Source organism: Epinephelus lanceolatus, chromosome 1 (assembly GCF_041903045.1).
Source record: "Epinephelus lanceolatus isolate andai-2023 chromosome 1, ASM4190304v1, whole genome shotgun sequence".
Classification (NCBI taxonomy): domain Eukaryota; kingdom Metazoa; phylum Chordata; class Actinopteri; order Perciformes; family Serranidae; genus Epinephelus; species Epinephelus lanceolatus.
The window spans coordinates 27,541,352-27,567,910 of NC_135734.1; the positions used below are offsets into that span (position 1 = coordinate 27,541,352).

General features: G+C 40.7%; 2 protein-coding genes across 2 annotated transcripts; both read left to right on the forward strand.

The window, feature by feature from the left end:
• Positions 1-348: 348 nt before the first annotated feature.
• sfi1 (SFI1 centrin binding protein) lies at positions 349-18,758 on the forward strand. Its single transcript, XM_033626446.2, has 31 exons — positions 349-765; positions 846-917; positions 1,015-1,125; positions 1,206-1,300; positions 2,960-3,077; positions 3,176-3,278; positions 3,392-3,548; positions 4,919-5,080; positions 5,212-5,282; positions 5,363-5,455; positions 5,548-5,645; positions 5,810-5,876; positions 7,562-7,692; positions 7,791-7,872; positions 7,969-8,147; positions 8,229-8,304; positions 11,245-11,340; positions 11,426-11,502; positions 11,600-11,702; positions 11,801-11,897; positions 13,180-13,340; positions 13,434-13,508; positions 13,748-13,822; positions 13,929-14,105; positions 14,353-14,558; positions 14,659-14,730; positions 15,677-15,944; positions 16,031-16,127; positions 16,262-16,394; positions 16,493-16,592; positions 17,823-18,758. The coding sequence occupies exons 1-31, from the start codon at positions 602-604 to the stop codon at positions 17,994-17,996; spliced, it is 3,690 nt and encodes a 1,229-aa protein (XP_033482337.2). The 5' UTR covers positions 349-601; the 3' UTR covers positions 17,997-18,758.
• On the forward strand, positions 18,465-26,372 carry sxph (saxiphilin). The gene is made up of 17 exons (XM_033626459.2): positions 18,465-18,605; positions 18,920-19,083; positions 20,076-20,175; positions 20,358-20,534; positions 20,664-20,826; positions 20,924-20,988; positions 21,336-21,487; positions 21,586-21,772; positions 21,892-22,040; positions 22,143-22,233; positions 23,699-23,746; positions 23,841-24,023; positions 24,365-24,512; positions 24,705-24,787; positions 24,897-25,081; positions 25,349-25,535; positions 25,642-26,372. Exons 1-17 carry the CDS (start codon positions 18,560-18,562, stop codon positions 25,683-25,685), a joined length of 2,172 nt encoding a protein of 723 aa, XP_033482350.1. The 5' UTR covers positions 18,465-18,559; the 3' UTR covers positions 25,686-26,372.
• Positions 26,373-26,559: the final 187 nt, after the last annotated feature.

A 26,559-nucleotide genomic window follows, 5' to 3' on the forward strand; every position in this document is an offset into this window, starting at 1 on the left:
TCTATAACGTCTTTGTTTGTATGCTTTGTATTTTGTCAATAAAGATTTGAAATATAAAAACGAGATAGTTTGGGGTTTGTTCGATTTGTTCCTCAATCGCTACCGTCTCCTTGTACTTCTTTGTGAAAACTTGAGACCCCGCCTCCACGGGCTGTACAGAGCTGGCATTGCGTGTAGCCACTACGTTCCTCTCTGTTAGTACACTGCCACGCGCAGCGAAATTAAACACGTCACAATTAAAACGCAATTAAAACTCTCATTCGGTGGATAAGGTATTTTAACTGTAGACTCAGCTACAGCTTGAAAATAGTATTAAACAGTGTTAAAACTCCAGAGAGACACATTTAACGTCCACATCCTGAACTTAGTACTACGCATAGCGTCTGCGCAGCCTGTTGCCGTTGACGACCACTAGAACAGACAGTATCTCTGAACGGACCCTCGTGTCACGGTCACGCCCGCGTGGGTCACGTGACAAGGAAAAACAAATGCGCGCACTTTGGTAATCCCAACTGTCTCTCCACACTGGTTACAACAGTTGTAAAGTGTTTGGTCTGTGCTGCTTTTACTGCTCGGTACAGGGGTGAACTGATTTAACACGATGCAAAATGGCGCCAGAAAACCAGATCCAGTCAGACCGAGACCGAGCAGCGTCAGTTCGGGTGCTGACAGAAGACCAGTCCGCCAAGTTCACACCAGAAAGGTTCTTTACAGGGTTGGATACAGCTGGAACAAAGGTGGAAGACTCAAGGAGCTGAGGATAAGGTGCGGATACAGTTAATTTACTGCATTAACGCTTTTATCTCATCATTTATAACTTAATGTAACTTTGTCAATCACGGCAGGCACTTGGCAAGAAAGTTCCTGAAGATATGGATACACAACACCTTCGGCCGAATTCTTCCTTATAAAGCCAGGTAACAAACCATTTTGCAAACTGGAGTTATTGAAACATGAAATCTGCCACTTTCAAATGTCCAGTCTGAGCCTGACCTCTAACATGACATGCTGCAGGTCCCACTATAACAGCGTGGTGCTGAGACAGGCCTTTGAAGGATGGAGAGACGAGTGGTGGACGTCCAGGAGAGAGTGGAGTCTTACCATGCGAGCAGACTGTCACTACAGGTACAGGATATAGTCCTCTGTCTCAGTCAACTGGTCACAGAAGGTGTCTGTGTGTGCTCATGGTGTACTTTGTGTTTCAGGTATTATCTGTACAACCTGGCATTTCACAGCTGGCGAAGGTTTATGTCATTGCAGAGGGAGAAGAAGAGAAAGATCCAAATTGCTCAGTCATTTGGTATGTTTTTTAACTTATACAACTCCTATTCCAAAAAGATTGGTACGCTGTGTAAAAGATAATTATAAACAGAATGCAATAATTTGCAAGTCTGTTTGAACTATATTTAATTCAATACAGTACAAAGACAAGATATTTAATGTTCAAACTGATAAACGATTGCTTTTGTTTTTCTTTTTAAATATACACTCAGGTTGAATTTGATGTCTGCAACATGTTCCAAAAAAGTTTGGACAGGGGCATGTTTACCATTGTGTTACATCGCCTTTTCTTTTACCAACGCTTAGTAAGTGTTTTAGAACTGAGGACACTATCTGTTGAGGATCCATTGCTCTATTTTGCGCTTCATAATCTGCCACACATTTGCAATAGGAGACAGGCCTGGACTGCAGGGAGACCGGTCTAGTACCCCCACTCTTTTACTGTGACGCCCTGCTGTTGTAAAACATGCAGAATGTGACTTGGCATTGTCTGTCTGGAACAAGCAGGGACATTCCTGAAAAAGATATTGTCTGGATGACAGCATATCTTGCTCCAAAACCTGTATGTACCTTTCAGCGTTCATGGTGCCTTCACAGATGTGAAAGTTACCCATAATGCCATGGGCTCTAAGTCTAACACACCCTCATACCATCACAGATGCTTTGAACTTTGTGGTGGTAACAATCTGGATGGTTCTTTTCCTCTTTAGCCTGGAGGACACGACATCCATGATTTCCAAAAACAATTTAAAATGTGGACTTGTCAGACCACAGCACATTTTTCCACTTCGTGTCAGTCCATCTCAGATGAGCTCAGGCTCAGAGAAGTCCATGGTGTTTCTGGTTGTTGTTGATGTAAGGCTTTCATTTTGCATGGTAGAATCATAACTTAGATTTGTAGATGCAGCAGCAAACTGTGTTTACCAACAGTGGTTTTCCAAAGTGTTTCTGATCCCATGTGGCAATGTCCTTTATATAACCATGTCAGTTTTTAATACAGAGCTTTCTGAGGGGTCGAAGGTCACAGCCATTAAATGTTGGTTTTTAGCCTTGCCCCTTACATGCAGAGATTTCTCTGGATTCTCTGATTTTTTTGATGATATCATGGCTTGTAGATGATGAAATCCTTGAACTCCTTGCAGCTGTGCTTTGAGAAACATTGTTCTTAAACTGTTGGATTATTTGCCTCTGCAGCTTTTCACAAAGTGGTGAACTTGGCGTCTTTGCTTGTTAACAGCTGAACCTTTTGAGGTTGCCCCTTTCCTTTTATACCCAATTATGATACTTTAATCTGTTACCAATTACCCTGTTTACCTGTGGACTGATCCAAACTGGTGTTTTTTGAGCATTTCACAAGTTTCCCAGTTGTTTGTTGCCACTGTCCCAACTTTTTTTTGGATGTGTTGCAGGCATCAAATTCAGAATAAGTGTATATCTACAAAAAACAGTAAAGTTTATTTAGTTTGAACATTAAATGTCTTGCCTTTGTGCTATATTCAATTGAATATAGGTTAAAACAGAATCGCAAATCATTGCATTCTGTTTTTATTCATGTTTTTTGCAGCATCCCAACTTTTTTGAATTGGGGTTGTACAATGAGAGCTTATCAAACCATAAAGCCACATGTTTTATTAGATATCACAAGCAGCTGTTTTTTCATTATTATTTCCTTATCTAGCTGACAGACAACAGATGCATCTGGTTTTGGAACGATGGGAAGTTTTCATAGAAATGAGGCGAATGAAGAACAGAATGCTTGAATCTGCCATCGAACAGAACAGACTCGCAACCCTGCGGTAAGATCAGTGTATTTACAAATCAGACCTACATTTATAATGCTTAGTGGATTGTTGGTTTTAAAGCTGTTTTTTTTTTTTTTTTTTCACCTGTGCAGTTCAGCGTGGAGCTTGTGGCAGACTCGGCTGCAGCAGCATCGAGACCTTCAAGCTTTAGAGGATCAAGCCGTGAAACAGAGCGCGCTAGCTTTACGGAGAAGGGTAAAGACATACTCCGACACACCCATTAATCATATTACGTCAGCATTATGTGTGATGAATGCTAATCTCCTACTTTGGTGTTTTGTGTGGTGATGTGTGACTTTTTGTCAAAGGCTTGGCTTCAGTGGAGAGAAATGCACACGGCTGCTTGTTGCCAGAAAGAGAAGGAATCCAGAGCTACACTTCACTTCATCCTCAGACTGAAAAGAAAAACATTGCATCACTGGAAAAGTTATGTGGCTCATCTCCAAACCAAGAAAGAGTTTCAAGGTCATTATCAATTACCTGACTGTCTTTACTCACAGTTGGTAACTTTTTTAAAAATAACTTTTTGTTATATTTGATTAAACTGTAACTACATCCACACAGTGCAACATGAGACAGATAATATGTGAAAAAAAACATGTTCCTGCTCCTCCATGTGGTGCTTCTAATAGCATGTGCTAGAATTAACCATGGCTGAGGGAAAACAACCAATCAGTGCCAGAACATGTCATTCATTGTTTGTGAACTGTGGTCAAACTGTCAAACTAGGCAGCACTGATCAAATAGATAGATTCTGTCACTGCATTGTCTATTTATATCCTAAAGGGTTTTCAGAAACATATTTTAGTGTACTTTTTAGCTGTAAAGTCAGAAAGTTGGCAGGTGGCTGGTGCTTCGTTTCGGCTCGACTGTCTCCAACATGGCCGCCAGGTCACGAGCTTTCTCATTTCACAGCTAAACAGTACACTAAAATATGTCTCTGAAAACATCTGAGACAAGAAATAAGCCTTACTGTAACGGAATCTTGATTCATATTTTATCAGTGCTGCCTAGTTTGACAGTTTGACCAAAGTTCAGGAGCAATGATTGACAAGAGGACTGCCCCCTGAAAGTCGAAGATTAAAACCATTGATCACAGACCCATCAGTCAGTTGAGATTCTGCAACACGAGCAGTCTTTTTTTTGTCAGTCAGCGTACAATGTACTTCTGAGGAGACCCAGACCCAAGGTGTGTCTGAGTAAGACGGCAGCAGCTACCTGGAGGAGGAGAGGCTTAGCTCGGTCAGGCTCTGAGATAACGTTATCTTCTGTTGTCTGCTTAGAGGTGATGAATTTAGAGCTCACAGCAACTAAATACGGTCTCTCTGGCTTTTGTTTAACATCTAGCAATGGCAAAAAGTTGTTGCACATTCCCAATCTGTCATTAGCATAGGTAGCATGCATTAGCCTTGAGGGCTAACGTAACTAAGGGCTTGTTTACTCTATTACATGAACGTTGCTGTCACCCTGAACGTCTCGCCGAAACCTGTTCAAACTTTTAAACTCTGTATGGGAAAAAAAAGCAACCAATAGTCGAATATTCATATTGAACAGCCAAATGTGATTAGACTGACACAATTCTGAGTCAGGTCCAGCCCTAAAATGCCATTAGAAGCACTTCCAGGAGGCAGAGGGACCAGAGTTTTTCACAGGATATGTGTCTCATACTGATATAATGGCAGTTTCAGCAAATATAACAAAGTTATATTTTTTTTAAGTTACCAACTACAGCTTTAATATAAACCACAATATCACTCAGACTATACCGCTCACATTTTAATCCTGATTACTCAATTTTCTCTTAAAATTCCTTTTTCTGTTTTTTCTTTTTTTAGCTGTGGCTCAACGTGCTCACAATCTCCATCTGGTGGCAAGGTGTTGGAGTAAATGGATTGGTGCACTGCATCGTAAGAGGGTCGAGGAAGACCGTTTGCAAACTGCAGAGCACTTGGCCATACGGAGCATCCAGCGCAGAGCACTGGAGCGCTGGAGAGCTTGTATCCTAAATCCAAACATAAAATAACACCTTCCATTTTAAACCAACTACAGCATCAAGCATAGTCAACTGAGGGATAGTTAAGGGGTTAAATGATCAGTACACTTGTTTGATTCTTGAGCTTGCCAATAGATGTGACATATTGCAGAGAAGAGGCTGAAAAATACAGGATTGCAAGTCAACATCATCATCATCATCTACTGGTGAGATGAAGAGTAAATGAAGCATATCAGTAGAGAATGTGATCATATAATATATTGATCACTGTGTGTTGTTGTTGCAGCGAGCTGGACTGCAGGGACTTTCTCTTAATGTCCTCAGGAGCAAGACACACAGACTGAACAACAACATGGCCGTCCAACATCATCATCAAACTGTAACAAAGGAGTGCTCCATCATTCTAATACCACAGCATCAGTGACACATTAAGTAATGTTTCTAATGATTTAATTTTTGTGTTTTTCATAGATGACCTGCAGGTACTGGAGGCTCTGGCAGGACTGTCTGGAGGAGGCTGAAGACAAGAGTTTTCAACACCTAACAGAAATGGCACTGACCAATCACAGGTGCTTTTATTTTTATTCTTTTTTTTATGTTTGCCTTAGAGTGAAAATATATTAATTGCTTTCTGTTGTGGCAACCACACTACAAACATGTTGTATGTTTCATATAAGGTTGTTTCTGTTTGTATGATTTTTATATAAACTCAGACTTCTTGCTCTTTTTACAGAGCAGTCCTGTTGAGCAGCTGTTTTCACCACTGGAGAGAGAAACTTGCTGAACAAAGACGCATGAAGGTATTATCTCGATCCACTAGATCCACATAAGCAATTATGGCTGTAACAAATGTCTTTTTTCCACTTCATTTGAAAACTTACTAGAAGCTTTGAAGGTCTGTCGTCATATTTTATGATGTTGTCAAACAAAATCCCCAATTTTTGAAAAATGACTCATTAGTGATAAATTAATCTTTTTTTTTCAATTGAAGGTCCAGTGTGATGGATTAGGGGGATAATGAACAATAATAAGAAATAAATAAGGGCCACTGTATTTATATTACCTTAGAATGAGCTGTTTATATCTACATCAATGGTGTATGAAGAGAAATGGATACAGTGTCAGAGGCAGGACCTGTTCATACTTAAGAAAGTTGCTCAGTGGTGCATGAAGCCAAAAAAGTGTGACTTCACAGGTGTAAAATTACCCAGATCTTCTGCATCATTGGGCCCATAGAGTAGGCGCATTGAAGACATCTGTTGGATGAGTCAGCATCTTTCATTCTGGTTGGGCTCTCTGCTAACTTCAATAGGGATAAAATGACTTGATACTGTGGCTCTTCTCGACTTTAGAAATGTTATTAGACCGAATGAATCAAATCCTGATACTGAAGTAAGTCATTTTGTGGGAGATGTAACACTCAAAATAATTGTCCACTGACTTATACTAGTCTCTTTCACAATGTAACTCTATGAGAAAAAGTATTTTGTGCCCAATAGCATCACGTGTCAGACCTGGATGTTGTAGTAACATGATTTGGCTAATATGTCAAATTGGCTTAAATGTCCAGCACACTTCCTGGGGGCCTGAACCACATATGGAGCGGGTACTCCACTATGGGGTTCACTGTGTTGTTTCTACAGTTACCCAGAACAGACAAACCAAACACTGGCTCTAAGTAGAGTCATTTGCATTTTCACATTTTCACACTGGCCACCATATTGCTCCTACATGCTTGGCACACGGGAGAAGTTTCAGTCAGTTGTAATCTGCCTCCTCACCACTGGCTGCCACTAAATCCTACACAGCAGACCTTTAATTCAACATTTAGTTTAATGAATAAATGTGATTTAAGGTGCTGTCAGATGATAGGCTGCCCCGTTAATACAGCTGCGTTCCGCCCTTTGTTTGCAGCAAGCAGGAGGGAAAACAGTTGGAGGGGTTTCTGCAGTGATAATTTTGTTTTTGAAAGGCTAAATACCAACAAATATGAATTGAAGCAGAATATTTCATTAGACAAATACACAATGTAAATTTGAAAACGATTACATGTACTTTTTTTCCGTAAATTTTGAATTTTGGACGTAACGACCCCGTAGAGTTATTGGAAATGTTTGGATCACACAAGTCAGAAACAAGCTTACAGCCAACACTGAAATAAAATTATACAAATAGTATAATACTTATAATACTAGTGTAGAAATGCAAAAGAAAACAGAGGCTGCACAGCATTCAGATGTCGCACGTTATTAACGAAGGTTCCAACTGTTTGGTACAGCTTCCTGAGCAAAAGTTACAGAGCAGAGAAAAGGACACATAATATGGTCTGTGTAATATGAACATGGTCTGTGTAATATGGTCTGTGTAATATGAACATTTATAAATTCATAGAAAATGTAGGCAAACAGTAGGTGAGAGTATGAGTGGTATCTGTGTGACCCTAAATCCTGCTTATAGATTAATAACAAACTTATGTTTTCTGCAGGAATCGGAGTGTCGTGCAGACATTTGGTTTGCTGAACGTATGTTGCCTCGGTGTTTCGACTCGTGGGTTGAGTTTACTCTGCAGAGAAGACTCCATAAGCAAATGAAACACAAAGCAGAAGTCTTTAATCGGTGAGTTACCAACCCTCCTGAGCTGTTTGTGTGTTGTAATTCATTTCCAAAGTGAGCAGAGTTGACCTGTCTGATTTGTTTGATCACTGTGTTATCAGGCAACGTCAGTACACTTCAGTGTTTTACACCTGGTGGAGACGTTCAGAGACGCATAAGGAGCAGATGCTTTCTGAGCGGATGGTATGTTAGCTGTTAATAAAAACACAAACTACTCTATGTTGTTGATTAGGAGCGCAGGTGTGAATCAGTTACTGACAGATAACTTGCTGTTATCAGGCAATTCTACACGAGGAGCGTTGCCACTTGCAGAGAGCCTGGACTTGCTGGAGGGAACGGACGGAGCAGCAGATGGAGGAAGAGGAAAAACAGAAGGCTTCAGACCGTCTGTACCTGCACAGACTTCTCCACAAGACGATGACGCAGTGGAAGGACAACAGCACCGAGATACGAGACAGGTGAAGCAAACTAAATGCTGTAGAGCAGAGGGGTGAAACTTGCCGGTCTGTTGGCTAACACATATTTTGTTTGCATGTCAGGAGAGATCGAGAGCAGCAGGCTTGTCATCAGGGTGACCTGCGCTGCATGAGATGGGCTGTGGAAAAATGGAAAAAGGTAACTCTGTAGTATTTGTTCTGTCCAGTTCACACACCATCTGTTCTCATACTAGGGGCATAACAAAAGATCGATACGCTTGAATATCGCAATATTATATTTTCTGATATGGTATTGATTCTCAAAAACATTCCATTAATCGAGTGGTAACACAGTGTTTGTACTTTTTCAATTTTCTTAATTTGTTTACCTAAAGAATCCTACAGGCACTTTTATTTATTTATTTCTATATTTTACGGATATACGCACACAGCTCCAATCACACTGTGACCTCCAGCATGCATCGGGGCGGTTTGCAGCTGAGTGTGAAGCAGTTGCGATGAGAGTCAGCACCTCCAAGTCTGAGGCCATGGTGGATGGCCTCCTCCGGGTTGGGAGGGAGTTACTTTCCCAAGTGAGGGAGTTTAAGTACTTTGGGGTCTCGGGGTAGAACAGAGCGTGAGATAAGTGGATTGATGCGGCTTCTGCAATGATGCAGGCACTGTGCTGGACTGTCATGATGAAGAGGGAGCTGAAAGAAAGTGAAGCTTTCAATTTATTGGTCCATCTACATCCCAACCCTCACCTATGGTCATGAGCTCTGGGTAGTGACTGAAAGAATGAGGAATTCAAGCGGCTGAAAGGAGTTTCCTCCATGGGGTCGGTGGCTGGGCTCAGCCTTAGAGATAGGGTGAGGAGCTCAGACATCCAGAGGGAGCTCGGAGTAGAGCCGCTGCTTCTTCGTGTTGAAAGGGGTCAGTTGAGGTGGTTTGGGCATCTGATCAGGATGCTTCGTTGGTGCCTCTCTTTAGAGGTTTTCCTGGGCCGCCCAACTGGTAGGAGGCCCCGGGGCAGACCCAGAACACGCTGGAGGGATTATATATTGCGTCTGGCCTGAGAATGCCTCGGGATCCCCCAGGAGGAGCTGGAAAGTGTTGCTGGAGAGAGGCGCGTCTAGAGTACTTTACTCTGCCTGCTGCCTCTGCGACCCGGCCCCAGATAAGCAGTTGAAAACGAATGGATATGCAAATGTTAATTACTTGATCAGACGTCACAAAAAGTATTGCTTTGATGTTGAATGGTACAGGGACTGTGATAAATACAAATGCAGATCCTACTGTTCTGATTGCAAAAAAAGTAAGCTACTCAGATTTTATGCATGTGATGGTGTGTTGTTCATACCGTGACAGTTTTCCTAAAGTTAGATATTATTAGAAAATTAGAAATTGCAATACATTGAATGGTAACCCTTGTATCATGATAGGTATCACATCGCCAGATTCTTGCCAATACACAGCCACATATACACATAATACAATGGAAACCTCTTACAGTGATCACTTATGTCCAAGTCAAATTGATCACTATAGGTGGATGATTAAAATAACAGATTTTCTATTTTTTTCTTTATGTGTCATGCAGATTACCATCCAGTTGACATTTGTGTATTTATTATGTGAATATAAAGTAATGCCATGGACAGCTTTGCTATTTATTGAATTTTATTGACTGCTCCAAACAGTCATGTGACCAGGCGTTATCAATCCATTTGACAAGAGCAGCTTAAACCACAGGTGCTTTCCCCACGTGCACACGTTTTCTGTCTCCATCACTGGCAGCCACGACTGTTTCTCATTGTTTGAATAGACTACATAAGGTAGCCCGAGGAACACCAAGTTTGGCAGCTGCATCTCGTTGGCTTGTTTTTGGCAGTTTGTCAGAAGCTTCAAGGAGGTTATGTTTTTCATTCAGAGAAAATTACTTTTTTTCTCCCCATCATGATTTCAGTGTGCACGCAGCACCAGCTTCAAGTATCCAGCTGGAAGCAGACGAATCACCGCGAGGCAATGGATCATGGAAAAAAAATTAGAATTAAGATAGTTTGAACATTTTTTTCCACATGTTGTCATGTTTAAAAATACCCAAAATGAAAACTGTAAGCAGACTACTTTATTACTCTAAGCAAATTATTTAAACAGCATTTGTATTGGAATGATTCTGTCCCGAGCTTTTTGATCACATCAGTGTTTTCCACTGTATCTGACAGGCATCTGCTCTTCTCTTCATCTGGCTCAGGGTTTAAAGAAAGACAGAAACGGACCTGTTTAGGTCTGGAAACTCTGGAAGGAAACTTGGAAATTGTGTTTTTAGTTTGTTTAATATTAGAAGACATAGATATGCGTCTTATTTTAAAGCTCATTATTGGATCGTAACACATAACACAGCTCCTTTGTGTTTATTATTTTTAAAAATCGGGTTCCTGCAGATCCTTGAAAAAGTCTTAAAAGGCATTGAATTCATACATCCAAAAATAAGCCATTAAAATGTTTGAAATCAGTCTTTCAGAAGTCTTAAACATGTTAATGGGGATTCTATGAATCTTTTCTGACATTGCATTATAAAATCAGAAAATAACTGTTAACATCTATCTTTTTTTTAAAACTAATTTACCAAATACCTATGGCATCAACGTCATGCAGATCATGATAACAGAACCAGCAACACTCACATATATTTACCACATCCAATCACATGACCAAAGAACAAGCCTTTTTCAAGGTTAACCAAATGGATACATGTATAATAGTGTTATATATGTATTGTTTTCCATGTGTTCCACTCAAGAAAGTGTTAATTATTTTCAGCATTTGAAGTGCATCATTTAATTTTTTAACTTGACCAAAAAAGTCATGATTTATGTTACAATATACATTTAAGCAAAATGATCCCTAACCCAAAGTAATTGATGTCAATTAATGTTTTTTTTTATCTTCAATTATGGTTATTGTAAAATTGGCATTACATTTTTATTCCTAGTGGCATTTAAAAGTCTTAAGAAGTCTTAAATCTAAACAGCCTTAAGCTGAAGGGACCCTGAAGATAGTCAGGGTACAGATATCAACAGAAACCAGTCATCAGTTTCAGGTGTGTGTGTGTGTGTGTGTGTGTGTGTTTGGTCAGTTTGTTCATAGCCAGAGAGTGAAGAAAAGCAGGCTGAAGCAGATGCAGCGTTACCATGAAGTGAAGCTCCTCAGACGCACGTTTTTGGCCTGGAAGGTACGTCTGCATTTATAATCACATGATTTCTGAAGGTTGGAGTAAAAAGAAAAAGCTGATAAACTGTCGCCTGCTGCGTTCACAGGAACGCCACCTGCAGATGTGTCAGATCCACGGTGATGCAGAGGAACTTTACAGGCAACAAAAACAGAACTTTCTCAGGTATTGAACACAAATTCTTACATATATTCTCTTATCGGACGTCTGCTCTGTTTGCTCCTTGAATGATTCATGTTGGCTTTATCTGCTCTGTCTCCAGGTCAGCTCTGTGCGTGTGGAGGGAGAACTCAGTGCTGCTGACGGAGGTCAAGCTCAAAGAGCAACAAGCACAGAATCACTTTCAGCATTTCCTTCAACTCAAGGTTAGAAAGCTGTTCAGTAAACTCATATGCCAAACTATCAGAGTTATTCCTCTGTGGGAGTGCTTGCTTATCGCTGTCTTTGCATTAAACATGTTAAGGTGTTTCTTGCTTGGCGAGAAGCAACAACGTGTGCAGTGTCAAAGCGCCACCAGCAGGAGGAAGCAGTCAGCAAGGTTCAGAGGTCCATAAATCAAGGTAGCAACACACAGACCACATGCTGTCTGATTTTAACACGTTTAAAATTTTATTCTCTGTTTGCACATCAATTTTTTATATGAATGTCACTTCCTTCCTCTCACACCCACAGCATGTTGGTTAGTGATTTCCTCTTTTTCAACATTCATGACAAATGAATCATGATTTTCTTTGCAAAAATAAATATTATTTTCTGGAAAAGGCACAAAATGCCAGTGGATTTTGAAAATGCACTCCTCCTGCAGCTCCCCTTCCTGTCCTAAGCCCCTCCCACCAGACGACCACAGCCATATGCACACACTTCATACAGTGACCCAGTGTTTCCCATATATTGATTCATTTAATTGTATTTCAGTGTAGAGTTGCATGCAGCACATTTGCTAAGCCCCTCCTCACCATGCTCTCTGTTTATCAAACCACAAATGAGACAAGAATGAGCTATCTAGCCACCTTGCGGCCCCCCTACCTTGCTCTCCGCCACTGTGGATTGCATCCCTGGGAGCAGAGCAGGTAGCAGCTTAGGAAATCGACCTTCAGTTGGCAGCTGTAGCAGCTTGAATTCAGCCAGCGTAAACCCCCCCAGTGCCAGGTGTCACAGCGGGCTGGTGGTTAGTGACAGCAATGGGTTTTACCTGTGTAACGGCAGCAACAGAAAGTTTGCTGATCTTAGATTGCTGCTGTACTGGCTGCTGTGGCCGCAGACTGTGGGTCTACATCTGGAGCTGCTGCCTGCTCTCCTCTAGTAGTAGCCTGGCGATGTTAAGTGTGTTCAAAACGGTCAGACTAAAATAACTTTATAAGCGTGTTGAACATTGTTGTAACGTTAGAACGTTATTATTTTGTTCACCCGTACTTTTGCGCTTTACAGGGACAGCTTTTGTGACAGAGCATGTACCAAACAGCAATAAATAATCATCCTCTATCATTAGTGGTGCAAACAATAGAGTGGCTTGTCAACTTTCTTCTTCATTCTTTGACCTATGACCTGGTGTGTCCTGTGTTTCCTCAGAGGTTAACGCAGTGAGGGGGGGTAAAGGTTATAAGATGCCATTGATAGGGGACCAAATGAAACTGTTACCCTAAATAAAATTACAGATTTGTCTGGGTTTGAACATTGTTGGGAACACTGGGCATATTGTAACATCACAGCTAGGTTGAGTTGTTCTTAGATATTTTACAGTGGAAACGTTTCATATTATACCTTTAACTTACTTTTGTGTCAGAATACTGTTTAATTGAACATGAATTGTTAATGTTTTAGCTTGATGTTTCCTGTGGTTAGCTCAGCAGCTGCGGTCTTTCAGACGATGGAGGGAGCGAACCAGGGAGGCTCGGAGAGAGAGGATATGTATGGAAAAAGCCAGGCAGCACCATGACTCCAACCTCCTTTCTAAAGCACTGTGCGCCTGGAATAAGCATCACAGCCAGTGTCAGAAAAACAAGGTTGTGACTTCATTATCCCTGAACTGTTACATATAAAACAGCTGCACTGCTGACTTCCTGATATTTAATTTTAAAAATGTGATTATGTCACAGGTAATGAAACGACAGGGAATCCTTCTGCTGAGATTAAAGATGTACCAGAAGTACTTTGAACAGTGGAAAATAAAGGTTTGTCTTTTTCACACGCTGAACACTTAAGCCTTTCAAACACAGCTGAGTTAATACTTAAAGATCTCTAGTTGTCATGTAGAGTGCTTCTCAGCCAGTAAAAAGAGCTCAATAATGTCCTCTGTGGCTCTGTAGGAGTTTTGTAAAGTGTGTTTTTAGCTTGACCCAGGCAGATATATGTGATTTGATTCAGTGCATTTAAACTGGCTGTGACTTTGGTTTTCCTTCCTGCTGAACAGCTGCAGCACAGACGGAGAGAAGCTAAGCAGACGGAGCAAGCGCTCTGGCACTGGTCCCTCACTCTTCAGGCCAAGGTAGCACACCTGCCCGCACGTGTTCGCCTCTCACTGCAGAATTGAGCGCTGTACTGTTAAATTGATGCTCACACGGTTTTAATGTTTTTTGATGAACCTGCCGCAGGTGTTGTGTGAATGGAGGCTGTGGGTCACAGAGCAGCGCAGAAAACAGGAGCAGGCAGCCAGAGCTGCACAGGTCTACAGAGACCAGTTGCTGAGGGAGGGCGTGACGTGCATCCTGTCATACGCTGCTCACATGAACGACCTCACAACCAGCTTAACACAATACAGCCAAGAGCAGGTGGGAATCTCCAGGCACCTCACGTTCTGATTTGATTCAGAGGGCTACGATGCAATTAGAAAAATTATTGATGTATCATCATCAAAATTCTTGACTTTGACACATAATTTATTTTTTCTCACTGTGACAAATTGCTACTCGTAAAATATAGCACATTTGCACTGAGCCATAATAAGTGGGTATTAATCACTTCTGTGTCACTTCAGACATAAAATTTAAGTATCATTTCATCAAATCTGTCCTGCAGAAGTCAAGACATCTCCAGAGAGTCGTGAAGCGCTGTGCTATGCGGTGGAAGCATCGGGCGCTGAGTAAACCACAAAGAGAGCCAGAGGTCAAAAGGCAACCACTGAAAAAGAGCGTGACCTTCTGTTTGACGACACCTGGACTGAAGAATGTGTCCCCGTCTGACTCTGTGGAGCAGGAAGCTGAAGATGGGCTGCTAAGCCAGCTGTGAGTCTGAGCCCCTCTCAGGCTGTGAATATCAACACTTGGACTCAGACTTAAAGAGTTTTTCTTTTCTTTTCTTTTCTTTTTTTTTTTTTTTTTGCAGGGTATTCAGCCGTATGCCTCGACGTCAGCCACGACGCTGCGTGGAACTGTTTGATTCTCCACCGAAAATAAAGTAAAGTTTTTTTCTACATCATCAAAATACATTACATTAAAAAATACCACACAGCTTAGGTTAAAGGGAAACTGTGAGCTTTTTCAGTGTGGTCCCTATTTTCCAATGTTTTTGTGTCTAAGTGAATAATGGGAACAACAATTTTTGAAATTGGTCCAGTATTGGTCCAGCCGGCAGTGGCTGCAGTGTAATCCTGCCGGCAACTGTCCACCTTCTGTCCATCACAGAAAGTTTTGTTTTTGCCGCTGACTGGCTCCGATTATTACTCTAAGGGTCTGACATTACGGAAAGGATCCCTACAGAGATAGACCTTTATTTTAAAGAGTAAGATCCTTTTTTGTTTAACCAGAAATAACCCCAAAATCACCATCGCCAAACCCACCAGACTCCATCTAAATAAACAGTAATTTTAGCCCATATAGAGTCTGCATCTTATCACATCTAACTGGATGAATTAAAGGTTTTGTAGACTAAACCAGAGTTCGTGATTGTTGAAACAGTGGAAAGACAAACCAAGTCAGCTTTTGTGAGATTTAGTTTGTGTCTGTTGACTTTGAATGAAGTGTGTTTTACAATGATAAAATTACTGTTTATTTAAATGGAGTCTGGTGGGTTAGGCGATAGCGATTTCAGGGCTGTTTCTGGTTAAACAAATAGGATCTGACTCTTTAACAACAAGGTCTACCTTTGTAGGAATCCTTTCCATGATGTTATCAGACACTTAAATAACAATCTGAATACATCTGTGGCAACAACAAGTTTTTCTTAGTTGACATAAATTGACGGTGCCCTATTGCCTGCAGGGAGTACATTGCATCTTGTTTCGCCGCTGCTGGCTGCATTTCAAAAATTGACACAACAACATGGCATATGGGGCCAGGTTGAAAAATACCAAAGTTACCCTCAAAATTTAAACATCATGAATAAAACTTTTCCTTCCTTTCAGCACTCAGAAACAGACTGTCATCACTGGAGCTGGACCTGCTCCATATCCGTTGCAGCTCAGTCGTCCCTCTCAGGAAGTCCATCACACAGCATCGTCCTGCCTTCATCCTGCTAAAGTTCCTGTTGCCTCCACATGTCAGAGCATCATCACATCTAATGTGTCACCCTCTGAACCTTACACGTCCACTAAGGACTGCCCTCAAGAAACCCAAAACCAGGATGTTCTTTTACCTCCCTCTGCTTTCATGACCACTGGGACTGAAGATATGGTAACAGTCACCTGTTTGACTCCAACAGATGTCAGTAATATGTTCAAAGCCTTATTAGGTAACTTGAATTTCTGCTTTTTTTCAAGTTGGGAAAGACTAACAGCTCAGGTTTTGGTGGAGATGTTCCACTCGTGCCTCTTCATCAGTTTGTGCCTCCTGTTAAATACTCGTCAGCTTATTCAGGTATGATACCTGCACTTTTCTCACCCAGTGTGTTTTTTTTTTTGTATTCACTATAACATGATGGTCTTGTGTAGATTATGCAGAACATCACAAATGCCAAGATTTTAAAAACTCTCTTGTCGTGCTTCTTGAAGACGTACATCCGAGAGCATCCGGTGGAGAAACTGCAGAAGATGCAGCGACGGATTCAACATTAGCTCTGACTGGAGAACTGCTCAGCATTCAGCAGGACATGACGACATACCAACAGGACAGGAAGCAGCTCCGGTACAAAACCTGTGACAAAAGTTTTTCCATTCATCTCATGTTGTTTAACACACTATCTATGTAGTAGTAGTAATGTGTGATTGTGTGTGTTGACTCAGGGCATGGCAAAAACTAAAACAGGTGTTACAAAGTTGGTTGCAGACCAGTGGAAAAGACGAACACATGGAGAAAAGTGCTGTTTGTCAAGAGCTGAAGGAGGTAAGAAGATAAAATAATTCTGTCTCTGTTTTCTATTAAACAGGAAACTACACTTGTTAATGTTGCACACAGTGCGACTGCACAAGGAAAGAATCTTCAGCACTTAAACAGTACCTAAATCAATATTTACGCTCTAGAGATGATACTGTGATGATGATTGATATACTGTTTCTTAAAGGTTCTGTATGCAACATTCAGAGCATTAATACAGCAGCAAACCACTACTTGCTTTGTAAAGATATAGTGGAGTAATGGCACCCTGACCAGAGAATGAAGTCAAGCTCCCTGTTGTAATCTGAGCTTCTCTGTAGTTTGTTGTGGCAAGCTGGTTTCAGCCGTGCATGCATGTTATTGCATGTGTGTATCCCACTGCCTAGCTGGGGCCAGGTCGCGGGGGCGGGGACCCCAGACGTTCTTCTCCCCAGCAACGCTTTCCAGCTCCTCCTGGGGGACCCCAAGGCATTCCCAGGCCAGACAAGATATGTAATCCCTCCAGCCTGTTCTGGGTCTGCCCCGGGGCCTCCTACCAGTGGGACGTGTCTGAAACACCTCTAACAGGCGGCCCCCAGGAGGCATCCTAATCAGATGCCCGAACCACCTCAACTGACCTCTTTCGACACGAAGGAGCTGCGGCTCTACTCCGAGCTCCCTGCAGATGTCCGAGCTCCTCATCCTATCTCTAAGGCTGAGCCCAGCCACCCTTTTGAGGAAACTCATTTCAGCCGCTTGCATTAGCGATCTCATTCTTTCTGTCACTACCCAGAGCTCATGACCATAGGTGAGGGTTGGGATGTTGATGGACCAGTAAATCGAAAGCTTTGCCTTCCGGCTCAGCTCCCTCTTCACTATAACAGTCTGGCACAGCGCCTGCATCACTGCAGAAGCCGCACCAAACCGCTGATTCATCTCACGCTCCATTCTACCCTCACTTGTGAACAAGACTCCGAGATAATTTAACTCCCTCGCTTGAGGCAGTAACTCTCCCTCAACCTGGAGGGGGCACGCTTTCAAACTAGGGCAAGGTGTGAGGTTGTGAGGTGATGATCAGAGGTGACTTCCCATATTACTTAAACTGATGTCTTACATTTTGCATGCATTCTTTAAGGTCTCGTTTGAACAGTAAATCATCAGCTGTTAAAAAGTCAGCAATCAGAGGTCACATGAGGGAAAACAAAATCACACTCAGAGTTATTTTACTCTCATCACAGTCAGTGTTTTTGCTGTTGACAGTTGGAGGATCGCATCGACAGACTGTCCGCTGACCTGGCGAAACGTAAACCAACCATGCTGCTACACGCAGAGAGGATCCAGCACTTACAGACTGCCCTTCAGGATGCAGGAGTTTCTTTTCTCCGTCGGAAAATAGAAGAGACAGAAACAGATCGCTCTGTGTTTACAGCATGACAGGAAATAGTGCCTCACACACTTAAGTGATTTCACCTGCTGATTGTTTGGACTGTTTATCTGCAGAGATCATATGTCTAAAAATAACACAAAGACTGACACAAGGATTGGAGGAGAAAGCTGTTCACCAGCTGAAACTGAACATTTTTACTGCACAGCTGGTGGGAAAACAGATATTTTAATGCCCACAAATACTATTTATTCCTGTTGATGATGATGTAAATTGTCTGAAAATTGACCGAGCATTAAGCCAAGCTCCTCACAGCAGCTTTCCCTGCTACATCTACACTTAAAGTCTGCGAGAGCTTTGGATAGGGGTCGTCCTTGTGACAGATGGTTCTAAATATTTTCCATATGTGTGCAGAAAGTCACTTTACTGGTTTCAGAGGAGCTGCCCTTGCGCAACAGGCTTTCTATTTATCCGTTAGTACCAGCGTCTCTAATGCTTTGGGAAATCTATGCAGGAGTTTCAGGGATTTGAGACAGAAAGGACAGCTGTCTGTTGTGCTCTGCAGACATCTTGAGACAGATTTGTCTGAGTCTTTTATCTACAGCAGGGCAGCATGCGAGGACTTTTGCTCTTTTTCATCTTTGCCTGCTGCAGCAGGGGTGAGTTATGTTACTGAACTAGTTATTTAATGTTTATTATCTTGTTGAATGTTCAAGGTGTTTTATTCTTTTGTACATTTGGCTTTTGGCTCTTGTTGCCCTCTTTCTGGAACTTTTTATGGACATTATTAAAACAGGTTAAAACATTACAAATGTTGTAAAATCATTTCACTTTTTGCCAAAATGCAAATCTGGTTTTAGATTATGCACCAAGAAATTAATTAATTGCCTCCATCTTACTAAAGTATGCATGACAAATAACTAATTCTGTGCTAAATGCATATTCATCCTCTGAACTGTTTCTTGCATGCTAGCTAAGAAGATGCGCTGGTGCACAGTGTCAGATCCTGAGCAGAGGAAGTGTGCAGAGCTAGCTAAAGCTCTGGTGGCGGTGCTGCCGCCAGCTGCTGTGGCAGCCTTCGCCAGACTCTCATGCATACGAGCGTCCAGCACGACTGACTGCATCGATAGGATCAGGGTGAGCCGTCCTCCACCTTGACGTCATGATTTTAGCCCTGGTTGCAATAAAACTGAAGTGTGCCAGACAAAAGAGTCACTGTAGCAGATAACGGCCATACGAAGTCATGTATGTGTGTGTTACAACTTACATTTATGCAATAAACTTTTTAATAGACCACCAAAATTGCCATTAAATGAAAAAACAAGGTGGATTTCTTCTTCACAAATTCTAAAAAGAGAATAGGCGGACAGAAAACAGATTGATGTTGAAATGTTTTCAATCAAATACTGATCTACAACTTACTTTCTTCTCTTCTCAGTGTTGTTTGGATGATTGGACACAGACAAATTTGTCACATAAGTCCAACAGATGACTTTTTCAGCAGGGCAGACGAGATCAGCGGGGTTGTAAAGCTTTCTACAACAGTGTGTAAAACTCAGCAATTAAATTCTTGTTAAGAGCTTTTCTGAGGCTTTAAAACAAGCTGATATTATTTGTTAACACTAACCTTTTGTCAGGAGCTCTCATTTCATTATTGAAGAGCTGTGATCATGGTATGTACTGTACAGGACATTTTAAAGGGACAGTCCACCCCCAAATTAAAAATACATATTGTTCCTCTTACCTGTAGTGCTATGTATCAGTCTGGATTGTTTCAGTGTGAGTTGCAGAGTGTTGGAGATATCGGCCGTGGAGATGTCAGTCTTCTCTCTAATATAATGGAACTAGATGGCACTCAGTTTTTGGTGCTCAAAGTGGCAAGAAAATACATTTTAAAAACTCAACAGCAATGTCTCTTTCTGGAAATCATGACCTGGTTACTGAAGATAATCCACAGACCTTGTTGTGAGCAGTTTCATGAACTATTTTCTTTCTACCAAACTCGACTCGCCAACTGTATCACTGCACAGAAGAAGGCTCATGTTCTCAAAAGCCCTGTACTATATGACTGGTTTTGTACTGTATGGACCCTGATGGCATCATTATAGTAAGGTCTTTGTTTGTTTCAGGCAAACCGTGCTGATATCGTGACATTAGATGCAGGAGAAGTTTATTCTGCTGTGAAACAGTTTGGCCTTGTTGTCATCGCCAAGGAGATTTACAGTGACGGTAGGTTTGGTTTAGATTTCTGACACACCAGCATGTTTGTCAGTACGTAATGCTTTCACTTAATAAAAAATCCTTGCCCTGTTCTGAATTAATAAGTTTCTTATCTCAGAGTCGAATTTTTCTCAATTGAATGCTTTCTGTGTGTGTGTGTGTGTGTGTGTGTGTGTGCGCGCACGCTTCAGGAGGCTGTATTCTGTCTGTAGCTGTGGTGAGAAACAGCACTCTGGACATACGGTCCCTGCAGGGCCTCAGGAGCTGTCACAGCGGGGTCCGATGGACAGCTGGATGGAGTCTCCCACTCGGCTTCCTGCTGTCCCGTAACTACCTGAGCTGGTCAAAGGAGCAGCCGCTCAGTCAGGGTAACAAGATTATAATCAGCTGATAGTCGAGCAGTACTGTGTGGAAGTTTCTTCTCTCTGTTTTCTATGTTGGCATCTCTGGTCGTCTGGTTTTATGATCCCCTGACTTGTTTTTCTTCTCTGGAGCAGACGTCAGTTCCTTCTTCAGTGCCAGCTGTGTTCCTGGAGCCGCTGCCATGGCACCACCTCTGTGCGCTCTGTGCCAAGGCCAGAAATCCTACATTCGCCAGAAGAATTACCACTGTGAAACGTCCCACAGTGAGCCCTACTACAACAGCCAAGGAGCCCTCAGGTCAGGTTCGACAAACAATCAACAAAGCTCTGAGCTTTCAATGCACATTTTCCATATTTCAAACATATCCTCTTTTCCCTTTGTTGCTCTGTTGCAGATGTCTCAGGAGTGGAGCAGGAGATGTTGCATTTGTGGACCATTTAGCTCTTGAAAGTATTAAAGGTAAACTATTTTCTGATAGACTTCTGTAGTATCTCACTATTACCTTATTCTGTTACAATTAAAACATTTTTCTGAGGTGATCTTGGGGCCAAAGGATTTAAGATAACCATGTCTCTGTAATGTCCCTAGTCTGAGTCCACCTGAGAATTTTTGTTGCAAATCATCCCTTATATCTGTCTTTATTTATTCATTGTTGAATCTCTACAATCTGTTCATTTAAGAAGGGAAAATGGCAAAAAACACCTTAAAAATTCTGATTATGATTTGGCGAAAAAATCAAACTGGAAAAACTCCTTTTTTAAGGAGCATCACTCTGCTTTTTCTTCATGTTCTGTCTGTTTTCTCAGACAGTGATGAGTTCAGGTTACTGTGCACGGACGGCACTCAAGCTCCTCTCAGCCACTACGCAAACTGTAATCTGGGACGTGGCCCGGGAGGCAGCATGGTCACCAGATTTAACTTTCGAAAGGTTGCACGCAAATTTCTAACAACAGTGCAGGTACTTTTTTGTCTTCTCCCACTTTTGCCACACCATGTGTCTATAAGGAATACTGTACTGACTAAAAGATTCTTAAAGGATTCTTTATTATTGTTAAGACGCTGTTTGGTCAACAAGGGAGAGAGAGGCAGCGCTTCCAACTCTTCAACTCATCATCTTTTGGAGAGAGTGACCTTCTGTTCAAAGATGTGACGGATAAACTGGCTGTTCTGCCAGATGACATGGACGTCAGTCAGGTGCTGGGGCTGGATTATGTTGCACTCCTCAAAGGTCTTGGACATGAAGGTGCTTATACCCACTTTGTTCATTTTTATATTCAACATGGGATTTTATGACCTCATTGAGCCTGTATGTGTGTGTGTGTGTGTGTGTGTGTGTGTGTGTGTGTGTGTGTGAGTGCGCAGGAAGTTCACTGGAGGACAGTGTTGTGCGGTGGTGCTGTATCAGCCTTGCAGAGCAGAAGAAATGTGAGCAGTGGGCTCTCAGTATAAAGTCAGACCCTCTGGTGTGCGTCAGAGCCGTGTCAATGAAAGACTGTATAGAGAAGATTAAGGTAAGTCATTCAAGGGGTACAAATGTTGGAATATAAAAGTTTTATTACACTTGAGAAACAACTATAAATCAGGCTGATACCACCTGTGTACTCTGCACACAGAGGGACGAGCTAGACGCTGTCTCACTGGACCCAACTCATTCTTTCATCGCAGGAAAATGTGGTCTTGTCCCCGTCGTTACAGAATATTATGGTAAGACTGTTCACATTCTCTAATTCATTTACTTAAAGCAAAGAGGCTACTACACAATCAAGCTGGAGCCATTTCTTCTGCATATTATTGATTGAGAGTGTTCATTGGTCCTGATACAAATAGTCACTGAATCTATAATGAGATCGACAGAGGTTTGATATTTATTGGTCTTTTATGGTTGATTGACAGCTTGATCTTTCAAGGAAAACCAAAACCAACTGGGAAATAATAAAAGTGTAAAATAAAGAAATTAAAAAAAAAAAAAAAAAATATTAAGTGACATGTATATGTGTATATGTATTAAAAAAAATATTAATATTTGTACAGATATGAAAAAATTAAAAATATTTTTAGAAATTAAGAAATGTAAAAAAGACTAAATAATATGCAAAAATATATAATATATATTTAAAAAATAGACATACAAAAATAGATACTGAAATAAATGAACAAATAAATGTAAAAATAAATAAAAATGCTTGTTTTTTTATATTTTGCTATTTGTCTTTATATTTCTACACTTTTGAATTTACTTATTTATTCCTTCTTATATTTCCATGTGTAATTTCTTTCTTTTATAGGTTTATTCTCTTTTATCACACTCCTATGATTCCATACTTTTAAAGTAATTTATGAAGCAATAATTACAACATTTACTGGTTTCAGCTGCTGAAATATTTGCTACACATATGCTGATTTTTTGTGTTTTAATATCAGTGTGTGAATTGAATATCTTTGAATAAGGAAAAATAAATAAGTAAAAAAATATTTTTAAAAATATGTACAGAAAAAATAGAGTAATTTGTGTGCAATAAATGAATCAATTTAGTTTTGTAAATAAAAATGTAAATAATTACACACAAAAATAAATAAACAAAAAATGTGAAAATAAATTAAAATGCTAATTATGCTTTCTTTGGTATTTCTGTTTATATTTCCACATTTTTTAATTTACTCATTGAATCTCTTTCTTCTTATTTTTGAGATTTGCTGCTTTTTTCCATTGTAATATCTGTGTGAATTGACTCTATTTGAATGTTTTAATTGTTGGTTGGACAAAACATGCATTTTGAAGACTATATGGGCTCTGACATAATGTCATTGCCATTTTTTTATTTTATTTCTTTTTGCTCCAGCTATTTTCTTTCTTTTATTCATTCTCTTTCATTTTATTTGTACAAATAATAAGGCAATGTAGTAATAACACTGACAGTGAAACAAAATGGAGAAGCCTTGACTGCCTATGACAATAATACAGATGAATGATAATAAGAATGAAAATTATTATTTTCATCATTAAGATGTTTTAATTGAGGGTATTTCTGCCTGCCGCACTTCAAATCCAAAATAGGTATTTGATACTGTTTGAAACTTTTTTTTTTAATTAGATAATTAATTACCATTACATTAGCAGCAGTTGTCTTCATTGATTAAGAAGCATTAATCTGTTGTCTGTGACTCTCAGGAGAAAAATGTGTTCCTGCTGAGGGATCAACACACTTAGAGACAGACGGTACGACAGCACTACACAAATAACTATCAGAAATCTCTGTAGCTGATGTGATTGTTGTCTTTATATTGAAAACCACTGCTGTCTCTCTCCTCAGTGTTGCCCTCAGTAGTGGGTCTGGCCGTGGCAAAGCGCTCCAGCAAAAACCTATACATAGGGAACCTCGGGGGCCGGCGCTCCTGTCATGGCCACATGTACAGCCCTGCAGGTTGGCTGCTGCCGTACAGACACAGGTTGAGCCACGAGCATAACAGCAGCTCCCCCTGTGATCCACACCAAGGTACTGTCTCGAATTATTCATGTGGAGTCCTGAATTCAGCTTTATATTCACACTGGCAGTCCTATCATATCTTTTTTCCATGTACTGTTAAGTTCAAATTAATGTTACCTGCACTTTGAGTCTTTTCTTTTCATGTCACTTTGTACTTACTACTCCACTACATATCAGAGGAAATTATTACAGTTCATTTTACTCTACCGCAATTATTTGACAGCTTTAGTTACTTAACGGATTAAGATTTTGATAAGATCATTAATTGGCATTTAAAACTTTATACATTATTATTGCCCTCAGGCCCTTCACACAGTGCAGCTGCAGTTTGACACTTTATGTTTTCTCAGTGTACAATGACGTGTTTTGGAAAGGCTGCCTGCCCGGCTCTCAGGGGAATCTGTGTAAAGTGTGTCTGGGAGGCACAGGCGAGGCTGCCACCAAGCGCTGCGCTGACAACCACAATGAGCGTTACTATGGCAACATGGGGGCATTAAGGTATGCAGGGTGTCTAACCTGAACCACAGCTTTCTGTTCATCTGTGATAGCTGGTGAGTAGCATTGAAAAATCATATTGTCTCACTTATCTGTTGTGATCTCCAGCCATTAAGATAGTTTTGGGTTTATTTGCCCTGGTTTTAAGACATTTTGGCTGAAATGACCCTTTAATCCTTTCCTCATTATTCATAGGTGTCTAGTTGGAGATCCCAGCGGTAAAAGCTACGGAGACGTGGCCTTCCTCGAGCAGCATAACCTTCTTGCCAACATCCTCAGTGAGATAATCAAGATGAAGTTTTGACATGAACACACACACACATTAATGCTGACAGATACTGTATGTTACATTATGTTACATCATACTTTTGTCATGTTGTACTCCAGGTTTGAGTTCCACCGGTTGGGCGGACGGTTGGAAGTCATCAGACTTTGAGCTGCTGTGTAGTGATGGTCGTCGGGCCCCGTTGTCAGAATGGGAGAGCTGTAATCTCGGAGTCATCCCACCGAACACCGTCATGACACGGCCGGTGCTTACAGCCCGAGTGTACGACTTCCTCATGAAGTCACAGGTCAGCTTATGTGAAGAGTGTACGCACTGTGTAGACATAGAACTCTGCAGTCTCTTGAAGTTGTCAAGAATAGTGTTTGTTTTAACGTTATGCACTCTGTGGCCCAACAGCACCCTCAAGACTTAAAGGGACAGTTCACCCTTAAATCAAAAAAACATATTATTCCCCTTACCTGTAGTGCTACTTATCAATATATCTTGCAAAATAGGCAATGGGAGGCTTTTAGGTATATATCATGAATTCTTTTTCTCTTTTTAAATCTTACAGGAAACTTTGACATCCAATCCAAATGCAGAGTTCAAGCTCTTTGAGTCTCAGCAGTATGAAGAAAGTGACCTGCTGTTCAAAGATGCAACTCAGTGTTTTGTCCACACGAGTCACATGGACTACCGCTCCATCCTTGGAGAGGAGTTTTACAGTCATGTAGAAACCGTCTTCAACTGCACACACTCCGGTACAATTACCTAGCATACTTTATTGTCAATCATATACTTAAACTAGCCCTCAGACATGTAATAATGCTGTAATGCTAATGTTTACGTGTGTTTTCTTTACAACAGATATCTTGGAGTTTTGTAATCAGGACGTGTGCAGCATATTCTAATGGACACACAAGGAAACGTGACCTTTCTCTGGTTCAACCCGTCATCCACTAACTTGTTACATCCGTATCTGATGACTGCAGACCCTCAGTGATATCATCCTGTTCACGGCAGAGATTAAAGTCAAAACTCTTTGTGTAGAGTATGAAATTGTGACTACGTGTTACAGTTTTACATGCACCAATTATATCACTGTATTTGTAAATACATATCAAAATGAGTGAGAGACTGGGAACCATTACATATATGGGGATGCCATTTAAAACTAATGCTTCTTACTATTGTCCATTAGTCTTAAAGCAGCTCTGGAATAACCGGCCTCATGTTTTTTCACATATTTTATTAAGGAACCTCTACACATGTTTGAGATCAAAGCTTTGGCTTGAATAAAGTTATCCGAGCTCTCCACAGGAGGAGCACATACTATAGCTGAACACAGCTAGGAGGACTACTGCATTATCCAACTGTATAATGTTTTGTACAAATTATGCAACTCAGTGTATGTTTTGGACCAATATGTAATGCAGTTAAGTTGGTGCGAAGTTATTTGATCATCTTTTTTTAATATTACCTGTGTCTATGTTTACTGTTAAAGATAATGACTTTTACTGTATAAATGATTTAAATATATTGTTTCCTTTGGGCTTCAATTTGTCAACAAGAATAAATGTTTTGTAAAAAAAAAAAAATATATATATATATATGTAGCTGTACACTAAAAAAAACAATAAATAATTTATATATACATTAAAAAGAAAGAGATAAATAGATTGATAGAATAAATGTTAATTTCATTTTTAAAAAAGTTTTTTTGGCAAATAAATCTGAATACCATTGCATTCTTGGTCTTTAAATCCTTGACTACAACTCCCAGAC